Genomic DNA, 17,743 nt, shown 5'->3' with positions numbered 1-17,743 from the left:
ATTTTTCCTTTCCTCTGCAGGAATACCAGTTTACTGTGTATGTGAGGAGAGGTTTGAGACTAGAGACTATTGAACAGAATATGCCCTATAAAATAAGAGGTTAAATCCCTGTAATTCAGAGGAAAATGCACTAACTCTGTTGGACCAAGGTCACTTGCAGCCATAACAAATCAGGTATAGCAATTTGGTTTGGGCTGTCAGCTGCATGCTATGTGCACACTCCTACCCCTGAAGTTAGCCATGAAACTCGCTCCGACTGTTTTAAGAGTAGGTTTAGGGTTACTGCTTCTGAAAATCCCATTCATGGGATACCACCTTTACCTTTGAAAGGTAATGAGAAATAATGATTCAACCTATGTACCTGACACAGGGCGGACAGCTAAGAGCAAAAGGGATATTTGCTGCACTCATTTCTACGTTCAAGCTTTTAGAGCACAAAATACTATCTTGGTTGTTATCTAAAAGTCACTTACACTGACTAGAGATTAAGATGAACAAAAGGCAGATGATATGGGGAACTCTCCCTTTACACATTTTATAACATTGACTGATAGAATTAACAAATAAGAGGATAGCAAGACCATGTGCAATCCCCCAACAGCCCCAAAACTCCACTGTTACTGTTGGGAAGCTCATAGACTCAGACTGCAAAAGAAAAGAGCAAGTAACAAACTAGCAGCATTTAGTGACAAAATGAGGCCTTAAGCCTGTGACAAACAGCAACTTGGTGGCCGTACCAAAGAGTTTACTGATAAAAATTGTTGGTGAAACAAAGGGAGAGAGAAGCAGCAATGATGGGGTAAAGATAACTTCTTCACGGGAGGACCAATGAATTCACCACTCAAATATCTGCAAACTCAGAGTGGAAAGACCACTTCCCTTGCATTTGAGGTACTCTTATGCACTTCAGGACAGATACCATCAAAGCCCAGTGTATTTTCTGTGTGGCCCACTGTTCCCTGGCTGAAGAGCCATCTTTTGAAAAGATGAAAACATCAAATGCTAGGTATTTTCCATGAAACATCCCTAACCCCAGGTGTTTAAGATGCAATCTAATTCCGCTGCACCATGGGGACAAAAGTACATATAACTCCTACTTTCGGTTTTGCGAGCAATCAGAACATCAAGATATCATTTGAGCAGTCACATTTACTGGAAGAAAATGCTACAGGAGAGTGTAGGCCTGAGCCTCCTTGGGGTGGGTGACTGGATAGTATGCTGCTGCTTAAGGCACTTATCCATAGGCACGATTAAAAGGGTAGACCCTATAACAGATTATTGCCCAGTCAAGTTAGAGTGGTAACTTACTCACACCATCCCCAATATTTTGGAATGAAGATTTCCAGATGCATACCTCCATGTCACTACCTGGGGCCCACACCAGCACCATGCATTATTTCCCATTCCTACAAATGAGCCCCAATCCTCACTTAATGGCATTCAGTGAATTTCTCACATGGCCCTGAAGGCAACCTTCTGTCTCTGCTCCTCCTTGGAAGGACAGCTGCAGAGTAAGAACTCCAAGTCCCAGTTTCAAGCTTTTTGTTTCAATTTCATCATTTCCCATCCCAAGCTGGGTGGGGGGAGATAAAGGCTATCAGTCTGTCTGCAGAACAGGCTGGCTCTGTTTGGCCCATGCCCCAGCCAACAGAGACTGTTGACTTTTAATGGGGCACTCAGGTTTCCATTGATGCCAGTTGCAGATACAGCAGCAAACAAATTCAGTCCCTGAGAGCTGCTCAGATTCTCCTCCTATTTGTTAGTTTACTGTAAAAATACAGTTGGGCTAATTCTTGCTAGTGTGATTGTAAAGATATGTTTCCCTCCTCTTTGGAACAAGTAAGGGGAAAAACCAAGCAAGTGCAGTGGGGCTAATGGAGTAAGAGAGCATTTCCTATGGCTTAGGAGATAGAAGGGATTTTCGGCTGGGGATTGTTTGCTGAACACCCTCTGCAGAGGTGAAGTTGTGCGGCACTTTATAATAACTAAGACCCATTCATTACACACAAAGATGCAAGAGGCATCCTAGTATCTCCATGTTCAGATGGGCTGAAATACAATAGCTCCTCACGATGTCAGCTGTTTAATTTATTATATGCTTATTACAAGGCCAAGAAAGGAGAAGGAATTATTAGCAAATATCTTAATTGATTTTTAAATGTTAACGAAAACACTTTAATCACACCTGAAAGCATCATGATACTGAAATGGACCACAATACTAACCGGCAATTCAAATCCCCACTTATTCCATAATGAAAATGACCCTGAATGTCTCCTTGGACTCCTGTTAGGATTCACTCTTGTCACCAAAGTGTTGTTTAATTCAACTGGAAGATTTGCTGCTTCTTAATCCTAAAAGCCTTACAGGCTGTGATTTAGACTGGACACATAAGAGAGAAAAGCTGCAGGGCTTAAACTGGGTCCAGGCTGTATTTGGATGCTTGGCACCCAAGTGTTTGATGACAGCTCTGATTTAGGTCTGCAAGTGCAGAATACTTAAACCACACTGCGAACACAGTCTTGCAGGTCAAGATTAAAATGCACCTACAGAACAAAGATAACTTGCACATCACCTATGTGCAGTGTCTTTTGCACCAAAGCAGTCCACATTCCTAAGCATCCTCTTACACACTAAAAATTTAAATTTTTCTAAGAAAAATGGATTCTAGTAAAACCCAAAAATAAACACATGCCTTGGGGCAGCAGGCTCCACACAGGTCCAGTTTTGCAGCTGAAGACAAATAAGAACAGTATGAATAACTCTGAAAATATCACCTAGAATATAGGTGTAGGTAGCTTGATTTAGAAAAAAAACTTTTGACAGTTTTCCACAAGATATTTGCCTAAGCAAGCTAGGGAAAAGTCACCTAGAGAAACTAATAGAGAAACTAAACTAGGCTGAGCATGAGACTGTTTGGAGAACACAGAATAGTTATTGATGGTATGCTGTTTGGGTGGGTGTATTAAGCATGGTTCACAGAAGCCTGTCCTTGAGCTAATTCTATTCAATATTTTCATTAATGATCTCAATTACTTGATAGATCAGTTGGGAATGAATATGCTGGAGGAATGGACTAGAATGTGAGCCCAGCAAACCGGGACAGTAGTCTGAAAAAATAAGAAGCTATTTAAGAAGGGATGTTGAAATGTGTAAGTACAGAATAAGAAATGTAAGTCTGTGTTAACAAACCTACAGACAGGCATTGTGATCTGAGCTCACACATTAAACTCGAGGCAATAAACTCCTAATTGTGCAAAACCTACAGACAGGGAAGCATAAACAGGAAGATGTCCTGAGACATCCCCAAAGTTAAAATCCTACTTAAATTAGTCAGCACTTGTGAGGTCTTAGCTAGCGAACTGCCTGGCTGAGAGAAATGTACTTCAGAAAGGACACAGATCATTTGGAGAAACTCAGGAAGACAGAAACAAGACCAAGTCCAGAAAACACAGCCCCCAAGGGAAGAAACTGTACCAACAAAGAACATTTAGTCCAGAGGAAAGAAGATTGATCATATCCATGCTCAGTCTTCAAGTATATAAAGAATACTGTAAAGTGAAAAAGAATAGACTATTCTCTGTATTAGCACAGTGGATGGGGATTTAAAAAAAATTTTTTTTAAAAAATATATAAATAGACTTACACTGCAACAAGGAAGATAACCAGGAGAAAAAAACCTGTTCCCTTGGTCTCCCAAGCAACCCTAATGATACTGAAGTCCTGTGACAGCTAGTAACAAAAATCTCTAAAACCCAGTTAGCTGCACACCAGAAAAGAACATATATACAACTGATCCTTCCTTTGGGTAGAGAGAGGGACAAGATCACTTTAGGATTTCCTTCAAACCGTAATAGTTCCTGCCATTCAATATCTGTGGGTAAAAAACAATTAGTGGCTGACTTGAAATTGACAACTGGATTAACCAATTAAATATAAGGATACACCTTTGTCTCACACAGGCTTAAAAATCAGAAGAATCCCGGCAAGATTCCTTTCCCTTCCGGCCACAAGAGCAGGCAACACCGGCCCCCTGGGGCCGCTCTATGGAGAGGCCCAGGCTGGCTAGATCTCCTGCCGCTCCCCCACTTCTGGGGGAGAGCCGGCCCTGGCCTGGCTGTGCCGACGGGCCCCCATCGGCTGCCGGTGGGAGGGGTGGGAGGCTGCAGCTTAACATCTAGCCAACTTTAAAGCCTACCCCAAGCCAGCCGACCTGAGGAAGATGTCTGCTGAGCCCCTGATAGCAGCTCCAGGCTCGCACTGGGGCTGGCCCCACTCTGCCACGAGCCCATGAGACCAGGGGTGGGAAGGAGCCATCTACATTCCCGGCTGTTAAGATGTCTGACTACGCAAGCAGCTCCTATCTCTCAGCTTAAGTTCCACCCTCCCCCCCGACCTCATCGGCACAGCTTTAAAATTTAACACAGTGAGCCACAGCCCAAAGGAGAGAGGACCTAGGCAAAATATTAACTCTTTCCTTACACTAATAAAGCTTCCAAAGCCCTAACCCTTCTCTGAGGGTGAGAAAAGGGACAGAGTGAACGTAGAGAAGACATGGCATGAGATAAAAGTCAGTGAAGAGAAAGTGAAAAGACTTATTAGGAAAAAGGTTTGTGGAGTTATCATTTTAGGCTAAACTTCTCTTACGAGCTATGGTAATGAACTGTAATGTATTGGTATTCCCTTAAAACCATGGAAAAATATGCATTTTGGGGAGATGGTTATTCAGATTTGTGGATTTAAGCAAAGGTATCTGTGATGGCCTAAGTGAATATTGAATTAGTAGCTGTGATCTTATGATCCCATGAGATGTTTGAACAGAGAGAGATAAGAAGTCCTCTGCGCCACTGAAGAAGTGAGAAGACATCTCTGTTCCCTGTGATGAAGAATCAAAATGACATCCCAGTATGCATGAGTCCATAACCCATAAGCAGCTTGGGAAACTGCTAATGGAAGGGGCTTCACAGTCTGCAGAGAGTTTTTTTTTTCCAGGCGGGTGCAGATTCGTGACATAGGAGCCACCAGAGGACTGTTTTCTTGTGGGGATGTTTCCACAGGAAACTAAGAGAGACTCCTCTCCCTAAAGAACTAATGAAAGATTATTTTTTAAATGATGAAACTAACTGAAAATCACAAGTTTTGTCTCTTTATTAGTTATTAGTGGGAAAGTGAACACTTGGGCAGATGAGGAGGAGTGTTTTGAAAGTTTCATTTTAATTCTTATTTTCTTCTTTTAGTGTGTGTTAATAAATCTATCTTTATACCTTTAAGTTTGGGCCTGCTTTGCTTCTCTCCTGATCCTATCTCACAGAGAGAAAAAGAGAGTAAACACTCAAACCACTATACTAAATTTAGCAAACAAAATTCAGTGAACATGAAACCACAACAACATCCAACAGATGACAGCTCCTCACTGAAAATGTGCACAGAGATGCTTGTCAATCACAGATTCTGAGGAGATCTTGCTAATGGAACAGAAAAAAATGCTTGCTCTCTTAATATTTTTATATTGATAAAAAAGCAAGCCACAGGATTCCAAGACAAAAATGGAAATGTCAGAAACAGAGTGGAAGTTCAGTACACAGTACTTCAAATGGGATTTGGTGCTGTCTTAAACAGACACTTTTGTATCGACATCCAATTCATACATGTAACAGAGCTCCTTCTCTTCACACACAAAAGCCACAAGCTGGAATTGATGTGGCACTGCTGCTCTGTAACTCACTCTGCTGTTGCTGACCATCCCTCTGGGAAAGGCTGCACACCTGTGCTTAAATGAAGGGATTCTCCTATTCTAAAATGTGCAAATCACTCACCTGTATTTGATATTTTGAGCTTAGAGTAGCAGAAACTCCAGTACCACAAGCACAAAACAGTGAGATGGGCCACAAATGGAAAGACACCTAATTTTGCAAGCCAGGAGCCACAGCCTGTTTACACCAGAATGTCTCAGCTATAAACATTTAATTAAATCAGCCTTTTTTCAATCATGGCATATTTTCTACATCACTGCTCATTTTCAAGTAGTTGCAAAGCCTCTCCTGATGTTCCCTTTTTAAGACACTGAAAAGCTGGACTCAAAGTTACTGCAACAGGCAGGAGTCAGGAGCAGCCAAGGGCTGAAGAATGACACTGGATTTGCTTAGCCACTTCTCAAGCATTGCCCACCTCAATATCCACAATACCTGCAAAAGTCCTTCCAGCAAAAAACTCATCATGCTGCTGACAGTGCTATCTTACAGTTCAGATGAAAATAAAAATTTCATCTTTACAAACTTAAAACAGAATCTGCTTTTGCTAGCAGGTGACAAACTCTAGAATTTGTGTTTGCGACCTAGAACTGCTCAGCAAAAAGTGGAGATGCTCAATAACATTCATTAATTATCAACTTAGTCACTTCTATTGATAGGTATAAAAATGACAAATTCACTAAGTAAATGCATGATCAGCAGAAAATGACTGATAAAATGCTTCATTGATTATTGACAGCATTTTTAAATTATTTACACACTAACAGATATATATGTCTTAACTACAGTCAATCACCAGAGTTACCACTTTCTTTAAAAGAGAACTCACAAAGAATTACAGACCAGTGTCAGCTTACTTCAATGTCAGATAAAAACATGAGGCATCAATCAAAACCAGGATGGCCCATCATCCTGATCAATGTCGTTCACTGAGCACCAAAAAAAGCCAAGGAAAACTGGATACCTCTATTATACTGGAACTGTGCACACACATTCATAATCCATTTGGTTACCAAAGACTTCCTGCAAGAAAAGCAAAGAAAGAAAAGGACAGAAGTAAGAATCTGGCTTTATTCAAATGAAAGATAAAGTGCCAAAAACGTCCACACTAACTCAGTGTTGCTTAACTAGTGACCCTCCAGAAAGGGAAGAATTACAACTGGACAAGATTTGCAAAAAGCAGAAGGTTAATTTAGCTGTCAGGGAGAGGAGGAAGAACTTAAGTACCACCAAAGCTAGGCTGAAATTGAGTATTGACAAGTGAAAATTAACCATCAGTAACACATAAATTGAACTATGTGGATACATTAACAGAAGAATCCAAAATGAAAGATTTGGACATGAGCATGAACACTCAATAGAAATGAACACTCAATAGAACAGAGACCCTGCACAGCAGGACTCTGTGGGATGATGCTTAAAAGGGACAGATATTGAAATTATTGAAATGCTGCTTATTAATCTTCATTTGGAAGAGCATATTGATTGACTAAAGCCATTAGAAGCATAGATAGTTTTCTATACCAACAGAGGTTGCAAAGATTTGCACTTCTGAAGACAGATGACATCTGATAAACAAATTAACAGCAAGAAGTAACAGAAATCATGACTTCTGTTCCAGCAGAACACAAAATCAACTCAAAATAGCAAATTATAACTGCAGTACCATAATTAGTTTGTGGATTAGAGTGCCACAAGACATCTTGGAAAATGCATTTCAGCAGTTTTTTAAATGATTGTGTATTTGTCTGGCTAACAGAAAAACCCACACTTACTCTAGACAGAACAAAAATATGGATTGTCATGCTCAAAGGACACAAGATATTCACCAGTTGTGAGGAGACTCGGGAAACAGTTCCCTTATATAGGTTATTAATCTGTCCTATTTCCCCTTGAATCTGATTTAAAACAAGAAAGAATAAGGTAAGGGAGATTGAGCAACTCCAAACATATCAGCCCACAAGGCTCCCTCGCACCCAGCAACTCACTATGCATGGTGTGTTACAGACAGCCCAGATCAGCAGATCAAGGATGGGGAAGCCTCTTCAGGCAGCTCTTCTCCATTACAGGACTGGACACTGGAGTTGCAGAAGGGCCAGGACAGGAACTGATCTCTAAAGACAAGGAACCTTCCTGCACTGGCGGCAACACAACTGGAGTTAAGTGGACAAAGGTGCTGCGGTGAAACACTCCAACAATTGACCTATTAGTCATTCAGGTTTGAGACTTTGTCCTTACACCTTGTGTATGATCTGTGAATCTGCAGCTCTTCCCTAAGCTCAGGCTCCTTGGAACAAATGAGGTCTGATCAGGAAGATGAATGCTTCCTACCTTGAGGAACATTTCCTGATCCAAGAAGCAAAACACACCTGCAGGCAGGAGGGTGGGAGGTAATCCCTGTTGTGCTGCAACCCTACAGAGAGAGCTGATCCTTCTGCAATTTCGAACTGCCAGTCAAAGCTTTAACATCTTAATACACAGCATGCTCTAATTAAAATTTCTAATTAAGGGGAAAAACTATCCCGCTCTAACCAACAAAATGAATGTTGCAAATTAACAATTCTTATGTACTAATTGAAGGTGGTCTTTGGTGCTCTTTCATAGATTACTTTAATGTTAGTATTTTAAGCAAATAATTGTGGACAAAGTCACCACAAGTTCCCTTCTACCAGTTTTAGTAGTGGGACACAAGTACTAATTCCTACATGAGCTTTCTGTGTTAGGGTGGATGGCAATCCACAGACACTCCATTTAAGCAACCTCCTTTGGAAGATGGATGAAACCAAATATGGACCATATGGACAAACTCTGCATTGCCTCAGTGAAAAATAAAGTTATGACAGATTTCCTCTTACTTTTGCCACAGGAAAGAAATGTTCTGAGGAGTCCAAACTAGCTACCCTCAAGGCTGGCAACAGCAGACTCATCAGTGCCTTTCACATGGCAGCAAGGGAGATGTGGGAAGAGAAGCAGCAGGAGCCATAGTCTGAAGAGTCAAGTCCACCCCCGTGACATCCCACATGAGACAGTGGACAACTGAACAAATTCATTCTCCCACTTTTATATCTATCAGTTGGGCATCAACTCACTGCACTAACACATAAATGAGGGCAAGTTGTAGATAATGATGTGGTTTTGAAATACTTCATGTATCAAAGGCAAAAATTGTCAAATATTGTCAGCCCTTAGTACTGGGAAATCAAAATACTTTGTAAGAGCTTTTCTCAATACTGATCTCACAGCAACTCAGCTTTAAGAGAAATTGTATATGTTAAACTGTGATGCTTAAACATTAATATACCTATTGTAACAACAGAATTACTAAATAAATGTACTCAGATACCATTATTACAGCAGTTCAAAGTCTCTACAAATACATTTCAGCCAAAACCCCATGCCTCTCATTGAGTTTTGTGTTCCTGATAGTTCTATTTTCATTCCAGTCTGGCAAACCTCTGTGTTCTTCCACTGTTCTAAATTCAGACCTCTGTCTGGAACTGCCCGGTCATGCCATATTTTGCCAGATGGCAGATGAGATTTACAGCTCAATTCAGAACTGGACAGAGACCAAACTGTCCACTCACCCAGTGGGGTTCTAAGCACAGATCAATCTTCACTCTTCAGTTAAAAACCACACAAAATTCCCCCAACACTGAGGTATAAAGTGATTTGCATTTCTCCCCAAACAAAATGCTTCTCTTGCCAGAGCTCCCCAACAATATTTTTAAAAGGCAAGATGACACATCACCATCCTTTCCTTTTCCCTTCCACATTCATCAGCAATTGAAACCTACTTTAGTTCATCTAAAAAATGAAACAAATAAGATGTACATGAGAAAACTCAGTTCTCAGATGTCTGATTTTTGGGGGGGAATAACTTTAGTTATTCCTGCACAATAAATAACTAAGTAGCCCATCTGCATTTCTACTGTCCTTACAGACAGCATGACCAGCACTCTGCAGAAAAAAAAAATCCCATATCAATTTAACAGAGGTGGGCACCAATATAGATAATATTTCAATAACTGTGTCTAGAAGAGCTTCTGAAAGACCTTGGTCTTTCCAGGTAAGAAACCTATGTTCTCAGAGAGTGCAGAGTTCAAGTCAGCTTTGGTTGAAGTGAGGCTTAAGAAAGAAAACTAGACGATGGATTGCTTACTTTAGCAAAAACTAAAGAAATTTAGGCAACACCTCTGTGTGGGGTCTAAGTTTCAGCTTGTCCTTATGGAATGCTGCTTTGAGAATTAATTCACCATGAGGGCACGGATCACTCCTGACTGTCAGACTGAAGTTATAGGCACTAAAATATCAGTTTTCACAGAAAACAGTATAAAAGAACTGGTTCCTACACATCTGAATGTGGGCCACATACAGCCTAATAAAAGCAATTTTGTGGTCCAAAAAGGATGGAGTCTCTCTGATTGACATGAATGAGGCCCTTGAGAAATCTCAGAATGATCACCCAAAACCACAAGAAGACTGCATGACTGCCACTCAAAGGAGAAGAAATTGATGTAAACAGAACATGCTAGAGCTAATGAACAGCCTAGCTTTCTTAAAGCTGTCAAAAATAATCAGATCAGTTTAGTGCCAAATGCCAATGCAAGGGTGTTAGCAGGCACCTCATTCACTGCTGGGGTTGTTTGTTTAGTAGCACTTGATCCTGACCTCAAATTACCTTTTGGTTAAGAAATATGAACTAGAATAGGCAGGATTGGGAAGGACTCAGTAGTCAAAAAGACAGTCTTGTTTTTAAATTTTGCGTTGTAAAGCAGTGCAGGGTTGAGATTTACCAAAGATCTTGCAGTATTTTCTGATTCTGCTCAGTAAGTTCCTTTCACAGCTGACTGTGAAATACAAAAAGATAAGAATTTGATAGATTCACTCTCCAGTCCTTTACTACAAAAAGTATACAAATCTATACTTTGTGTAATGTATCAGAAATGCATGGCTTAGACATCCCTTAGAGGACTCACTTTTGACAAGCAACAGTCACCTTGAGGGGGAAGTGGATGATCCGAGTCTTGCAGACCGATTGCACCATCTTGGAAAAGCACTCGCATCAGACAAACAAAAGAAAACAAAGAACTGTAACTGAGGAATGGAAACCCAACAACTGGAACTTCAACTAGCACAGCATGCACAGCAGGAGATGTGAGAATGACTCCATATTCTGGCGTTGACAATGGGAAATAAGCAGATCCACTGTACTCTTTTTCCTCATACATTGTCAACAGTGTAAACTGACATTTTTAACCTGTTTTTGCACAGAAGAGCAGGAGAATTTGTGGGGAATCCCAGAAGACTGGCAGTACCTTGCTTTAACTCAGCCTCCTCAAGACCCTGGATTCTTTCTGGGTGCCCATCATCTAGCAAAACTGGCCTTACCATACAGTCATACAGTCCTTCCCCTTCTGCCAGGCCTGGCAGGTTAGCTCCCAGTGCCAGGCTCTATCTTAAAATAATTCTATTTATATCCTCAACAAGTTTGTTTAAAACTGATGTGTTTGTAAATGAAGAGCTTTTCAGCTCACTGTGGATATGAAACTAAAAGGGAAACATGAAGGGGTTTTGAAACTGCTAATAAGGTAGCATTCCTCTGCTGCCTTTCATCCTTCATTTCACAAGATCCCAGAGCACTTTGCAGACATAAACACAGAGCTGCTCTCCCAGCAGAGAAAGGCAAACAGTGCTGGGCTGTACTGTAGCTTCACCACTGCAACTCCCCATGAGCTGTGATGGGCTCTCATTTGCTTTACCACCCTGTGGTTGTTCAACTTCAGAGTCCAACAGACAAGGAAAGTGCTATTTCCCAGAAAGAGATGCCTTGTATACATCAAGAACACTCCTGTTGCAGATGGCTCACTTTTCCATAGTCAGTTACTTGCAATCAACTAATACAGGATTTAAGAGATAGAGCTATTTTCAGCTGAGCCAGAAACATACAGAAAGCACACTGGTGCCTCAGGCTTTGGTCAACAGATTGGAGTTGATGGCTCTGTCACAGACATTAAATGCATTGTAGTTTTTAATAGAAGCTGTTCTTTAAGAGCTGGGTTGTAAGCCTGATGCAAACCCTTCTGTCTCAGTTCCAGTGAAAACCCCCTTTTTAGGTGGGGAGACACAGCTTTGATTCCAAGCAAAGGATGCCACCTACTGAATCCTTTCTACCATAAACACAGCTTTGACCCTCCTGGCTCCAGACCTCTAGCATGATCACAAGCCAGACTGCAGTCCCAAAACAAATTCCAAGGAAAAGTAGAAAATAGGCTTGTAAAAATGAAGCTTTTCTCCCTGCTACTCTCCCCACAACCCAAAGATGTATTACTCACCAAACATCTGCACAGCCACAAAAATTTCTAGTTTTGCAACACTGACAACCTTAACAGTATTAAAAAAAAAAACCCCTTACAATCTTTATTCTATTTGGGATTCATTATAATACAGTCTGACAATATATGCTAGTGCAGTACATTCTGCAACATTTAACCCATGTTCCCAGTTGCTGTTCTTAACTTCATGGCTTAATGACAGAGTCAGTAGATCACAGTATGACCCTGGTAATATTTTTTTAATGCCGTTTTTACAAATTACAGCATAATGCACTGATTATGAGGATGAAAGGAAAGTCTCTACATCTGTCTGGAAACCAAATAAAAGAATGTTTGAACATCTGTTCATCCTACAAATGTCTTTAAAAGCTTTGATTTTCCCATAATCATTTTGTTCCACCATTTCACCCTTTTTTGAATGTGTATCCAACAGCCTCAGGACAGCAGCCAGAGATCTGCAGTAATAGCACATTATAATCAAAGTTCTTGGGCACACTCAGATTCTCCCTTTGGAAGTCTACATTGGAGAAACACAAAACCAAATCCCAGTCTTCAACAGATCACTCCCCAGCTGCATATCCTGCACAAACCTCTACTATAGGAGCAAAATGAGAGGATGAGGCTTTGTGACAGGGGCTCTCCACAGACGATTCCAAGGCACAAGGACAGGCTAGGGTGGCAGTTGAAGGCACAGCCTGCTCCTGTGGGTCCTTCAGAGCTGCCTATGGTCAAAGCCTGAATAGAGGCAGCTCCTCAGTGCACACAGGAGCTGGGATGAGCTGCAGCTCAAAAGCCTTCCCCACCTCACTGGGCTCCCAGCAACCGTTGTGGGAGCCCTGCCATGGATCCCCAGGGCAAGAGCAGAGCCAGAGCAAGCAGAAGCAATGAGCAAAGAAGGAAATGGGAGCACTGAGGAGGAGATCAGACCTTAGACTGAGAAGATGGAAGAAAAATGCCAAGCTAGTATGCTAGTCTGGAAATGAAATGGAAGATAGGAAGATTTTAAAAACATGTTTACAAAGACTGGATGAGAAAGGGATGTAGGTTCAACTCTGGAATTACTGCTGCTCAATCTCTTGGAGTACCCCAAGCAAGTAAACCATTGAACTCCCTGCACTAGAGTCCTTTCAGCCAAGCAGATGACGGCAAATCTAAGTGTTCAGGGTTAATGAGTTTTCAAAGGGATCAGATTCTGTAACAACAGATCCTGTTAAGGACAATCCATGATGTGGGGAGGAAAACATTAATCAGACAGGCTTTTGTAAAATTACATACCCCCATTTACACTGACAATCTCCTTTCCAGAACTACTCAAAAATGTCTTAGAAATGAGAAAGACAAAACCCTGTAAGTGCAAGATAACTCTAGAAGCACCTTTCCTGATCACTCCCCTTTTCTTTCCAATACTTCAAATTAGCAACCCATTTAAAATTTGGCAAGGACACTAGAACTATACAGATACAAATATAAGTTCCTTAATAACTAGGAGTATTTAATTAGATTTTTTTAAAACCCATAATTCTTAGATTAACCTGGGATGACCAAAGAATGCTTTTGGGGGTGTTTGGGAAGAAGAGAGAAATGGGGAACAAGAGGTGACAGCGCTGTGAAATGCATTTTTTCCATTACAGAAGGATATATTTTCCAGCAAGGCTGGCAGCACAAGTTATGGTAAGCCAATAGCTGAAGCTGCCTGCCTAATTCCTCTGGGATCACACTGAAAGCATACCCCATAATCTTAAGGGATGTGCTAAAGCTTTGCTGGGACTCACTCAGCAGAAACTGTTTGGGATTATTACACAAAGCACTAATTCTGTTATGATTTAAAGGGGGAACTATCAGCCTAGTTTACACACCAGGCTTGCTCTGTCTTGCAACTGTCCAGCTGTAAATATCCTCTCAACAGCTGTTGAGATATCCTCCTCAATACCTGTGCCATTTGTAACCACTTTGGCTACCTAGAAATTAAAAAGGAAAAGACTGGAAAAAAATCAGGATCATTTTAACACAATGTTAACTCATGCCCATCAAGACATATAATAATACGATTAATAAGAATGAATGTAGCAATTATTTACCTCCATGTGCAACTAATGCACTTACATTTTACCTATGGTCACCATCTATAGCTGACTTCAGCAAAGGGTCACAGGCTATTATTCAGCATGAACAAGGCAATATGCCTTGTCCAAAAGGCAAGAACTAACATTTGCCATGCTGCCAAGCCTGAGTCCAATTTCCGTTCCACACTGCAGCTTTCATACCTGTGGAATTGCTGTTAGTTTTCATGTTAAGGTGTTCTATCCTTTGTATGCAACAAGGACGGGATATTACCAGTGCTCTCCTTTTCATGAGCCTAGGACATGAAATTGAGAGAAAGTACTATGAAATCCCTATTGAAAACTAATGGCTCCATCTTGGAGACACTCATTTTACAAGGCTTATGCAGCAATCTTCTATCATTATTTTAATGAAAGGAAGCTCTTGACTATTTCCAGAGACAACTTTTTCTTTCACACACCAAAGGCATTTTGGTTACAAAAAAAAACCCAAAAACACCAGTTTTGGAATGGGATTCATTGCAGAACAAGCAGGAAAATCAGAGAAGTTACATAAAATGTCACTGAAGTTAAATTCTGAACCTTTGGAACAGCAAACAGAACAATTAAGACTCTCAGCTACACAGATCATTATGTTTAATATGAAAAACATTTCTAGCTATAAATCATATTTATAAAAAACACCCATACCATCTCTCAGATAGCATCTTAGAGAGTTCCAACTGAAGGAATGTGAAACATCCATTTTAGATTTCACCTATTAAATAGTGGGCCTTCTGTCTCCCACTTTGCTCAAGGAAATAAGAATAATCAGCTTTATTTGTGGGTCACGTGAAATTCACATCTTGACTTGATTTAGATTAATACTGGTGGGAAACTTCTAAATCAAGAGAAACTTCAACACAATTATCCAGGAAAACAGTGCAATTAGAATGTAAACCCCAGTGTGCTCACCTGGCAGGTGAGATTCTCTGAGATGCCAAAATGATGCACATCACAGAGATGACAAAATAAGCATATTTGAACAGAACAATATGAGATTGCACAGATTTTGAAAGGGGGCACAGTCAGCATGAGCTTCCAGGCTCTTTTTGTGAGGAAGGAACAGGTCTAACGTGTTAGGACAGGAAACACATTCCACCTCAATGCATTTCAGGGTCTGGACTTTGAGGTGTAATCAGAGGCCTTTCTTGCTTCCTCAGGATTGAATCATTTTCTTCTGTGTGTCAAAAATGTATCTTTTAAAGATAAGAGAGATAGTAACAGGCTGAGCTGAATCATTCTTGCTGCTTTCATCCTCTTTGGTCATATCCCCCTTCCCTCCCTTAGATTTCTTCTTGGAGGCAGCAGTTAGCACCGTCTTGGTATCTGGCTTCAGCCCATCTGTAAAAGAACAAGAATATGCATGACTAACACACTCAACATCACATTTCAGAGAACTAGAAAAAATGAGCATGTTTTCATTTGAAATCAACCTAACAAAATAAAGTAAATTAAATGCATTAGCGAGGTCCCATTTCTGCATAAGACTCCTGCAATATGGTAATTTACATAGAAAATAAGAGATGTCTTTAAACATAACAAAGTTCACAACAGTGATACCACAAATCCAGTGCAGTATCTTGAATCCTTCAGTGTCCATCTGCAGCTTTTGAAGTATTAAACACAGGCAAGAATTTAAACAAGGCACATCAGCTTGCCTGGTCTAAGTAGTTTACCTGGCAGGCCTTTCTTTTTATTTAGACACATACCCAAAGTTTCTTGTCATCACTAAGAATATTTATAAAAATTTAAGTAATGAATAAAAAACAACTGGTAAAACACTAAAATTATAGAAAGTCACAAGACTCAAAAGATTCTTCAATTTCTTTAAGTCTATTTTCTGGATTTAGCAGAAGCACACTGCTTTTTTATAACTTGCATGTTGTAAATGATACACCTTTTGTGTTTATTTTTGTTTGTTGGGTTTTTGTTTTGTTTTTATTTTAAGACAAGTATTTGTTAGGGGTTTCAACATGCATTTCTTGCTTAGGGGCACTAGAATTAAGCTGCATAATATTTTGGGGATCTGTTCCTCCAGACATTTGTGCCAAACAAAAATATTTGTCCTTTTCTTTCCAAATGGCCAGGGTTTATTACATCTTTATTTTTCCTTATAGCTCAGCACACTGGTAACATTTTAGATAAGAAATGCAAGATAGCAAAGACCAAAGAAAAGCTATAAAATAAGACAGATGCAGCTCCTCAAAGAGCACTCCTGAAGAAGCTTTTTCATAAAGCAGAAGGCAACAAAATCCTTGGAAGCTTTTTTCAATGCTACCACAATACACTGCAATGTGGTTTTCAGGCAATGGGAAAAATCAGTTCAAGTATTTTTAAGCTGTAGTGTCACATAACCTTATCACAAACACTTAATCAGCCTCTCTCTCTTAATACTGCAATTCAGATGCGGATTCTCATATCATGGCCTGACAAAAAGATTGAAATGCTTATGATTTACTGGAGACAGGAGGTCTACAGACAGAGATCAACTGCTTCAGCTCAGACACATCCAGAAGCACTCACAGCTGATGGCAAGGGGACCCGGCCCCAGAGGCCACCTTCTCACCTTGCTGTGTGTCAAGGGAACAAATTGTTGCAGCAGCATTCCCACCACATGGCCAAGGGAAGGGAGGAAATGACAAAGTGTTGAAGCAAAACCAGGAAACTGCCCATTTGCCATTTCACAATCAGAGGCTGTAAACCATCCCTAAGGCCCTGCAGTGGGGATATTTTGACAGAGACAGGTGTTTTTTGTTTGTTTTAAAACCAAACAAAACCAAAAAACCAAACTGAACAAAAAAACCAACACACAAAAAACCACCAAAATAAAACAAAAAAACCCCAAAAAACCAAACCAAAACAACACAAGAAAACCAACCAACCACAACAACCACAAAAAAGTGCAAGGGTCCAAAAGAAGAGAAAGGCAACATGTTTTGTACGTAACTAAATTACAGCCCACACTAGGGCTGGAGGAGTCCAGCATCAAGCAGTTCTGCAAGATCATGCATTTCACAGTCATGGTAGCTGCTGTTTTCTCTTTCCAGATGGCAAGACACAAAAAAGCAATGATTATTTCATTTTGAAAATAATTGAGACTGTTCTTCCTTAATGGCTGAGGAGTCTGATAGTGACTATCTTTGCACATGTAAGGTTCAATTAATCAAACTATGTAATATGGTGTGGCAAGACCACATATTTATTATATTATTTTATTACATTGTAAAGTCATGTTTGATGCATCTGTTTCGATTTTTTAATTGGATGCTTTCATATAAATCCCATTAATATCATTACCCTTACAATCACTGCATCCTCACTATGAAAAATAATTTATCGCTACATGAAAAGCAACTTATTTCCTATTTGGAAAGCTGTAAGAGCACCATGGGTACTGCTAGAAAAAAAATAGCAATAGTCAAAAAAGGGGAAAACAAAATCAGCAAAAAAAGTGACTTCACGCAGCCCCACTTGCTACCTTTGCAGAATTTATTTAATACTTTATGTTTTCTATTGTTTTGATCACCCTAATTGTAACTATCCCTGCACAGGGTTTCCT

At 40.2% G+C, this 17,743-nt stretch overlaps 1 protein-coding gene across 2 annotated transcripts in view; it reads right to left on the bottom strand.

Moving 5' to 3' along the window:
* EEFSEC (eukaryotic elongation factor, selenocysteine-tRNA specific) overlaps window positions 1-17,743 on the bottom strand; it is a 197,426-nt gene that overhangs the window by 59,671 nt on the left and 120,012 nt on the right. For both annotated transcript variants that reach the window (XM_063411299.1, XM_063411300.1), the window contains exons 7-8: window positions 14,347-15,525; window positions 6,715-6,773 (exon numbers count right to left, since the gene is read on the bottom strand). In XM_063411299.1, coding sequence (XP_063267369.1) covers window positions 15,341-15,525 — 185 coding nt within the window. In that variant the 3' untranslated portion in view covers window positions 6,715-6,773; window positions 14,347-15,340. The remainder of the gene's footprint in view (window positions 1-6,714; window positions 6,774-14,346; window positions 15,526-17,743) is intronic.

Source organism: Prinia subflava, chromosome 14 (assembly GCF_021018805.1).
Source record: "Prinia subflava isolate CZ2003 ecotype Zambia chromosome 14, Cam_Psub_1.2, whole genome shotgun sequence".
In the NCBI taxonomy this organism is placed as follows: domain Eukaryota; kingdom Metazoa; phylum Chordata; class Aves; order Passeriformes; family Cisticolidae; genus Prinia; species Prinia subflava.
The sequence above is the reverse complement of the archived record's forward strand: the minus strand, read 5'-3'. Positions and strand labels throughout refer to the sequence as shown.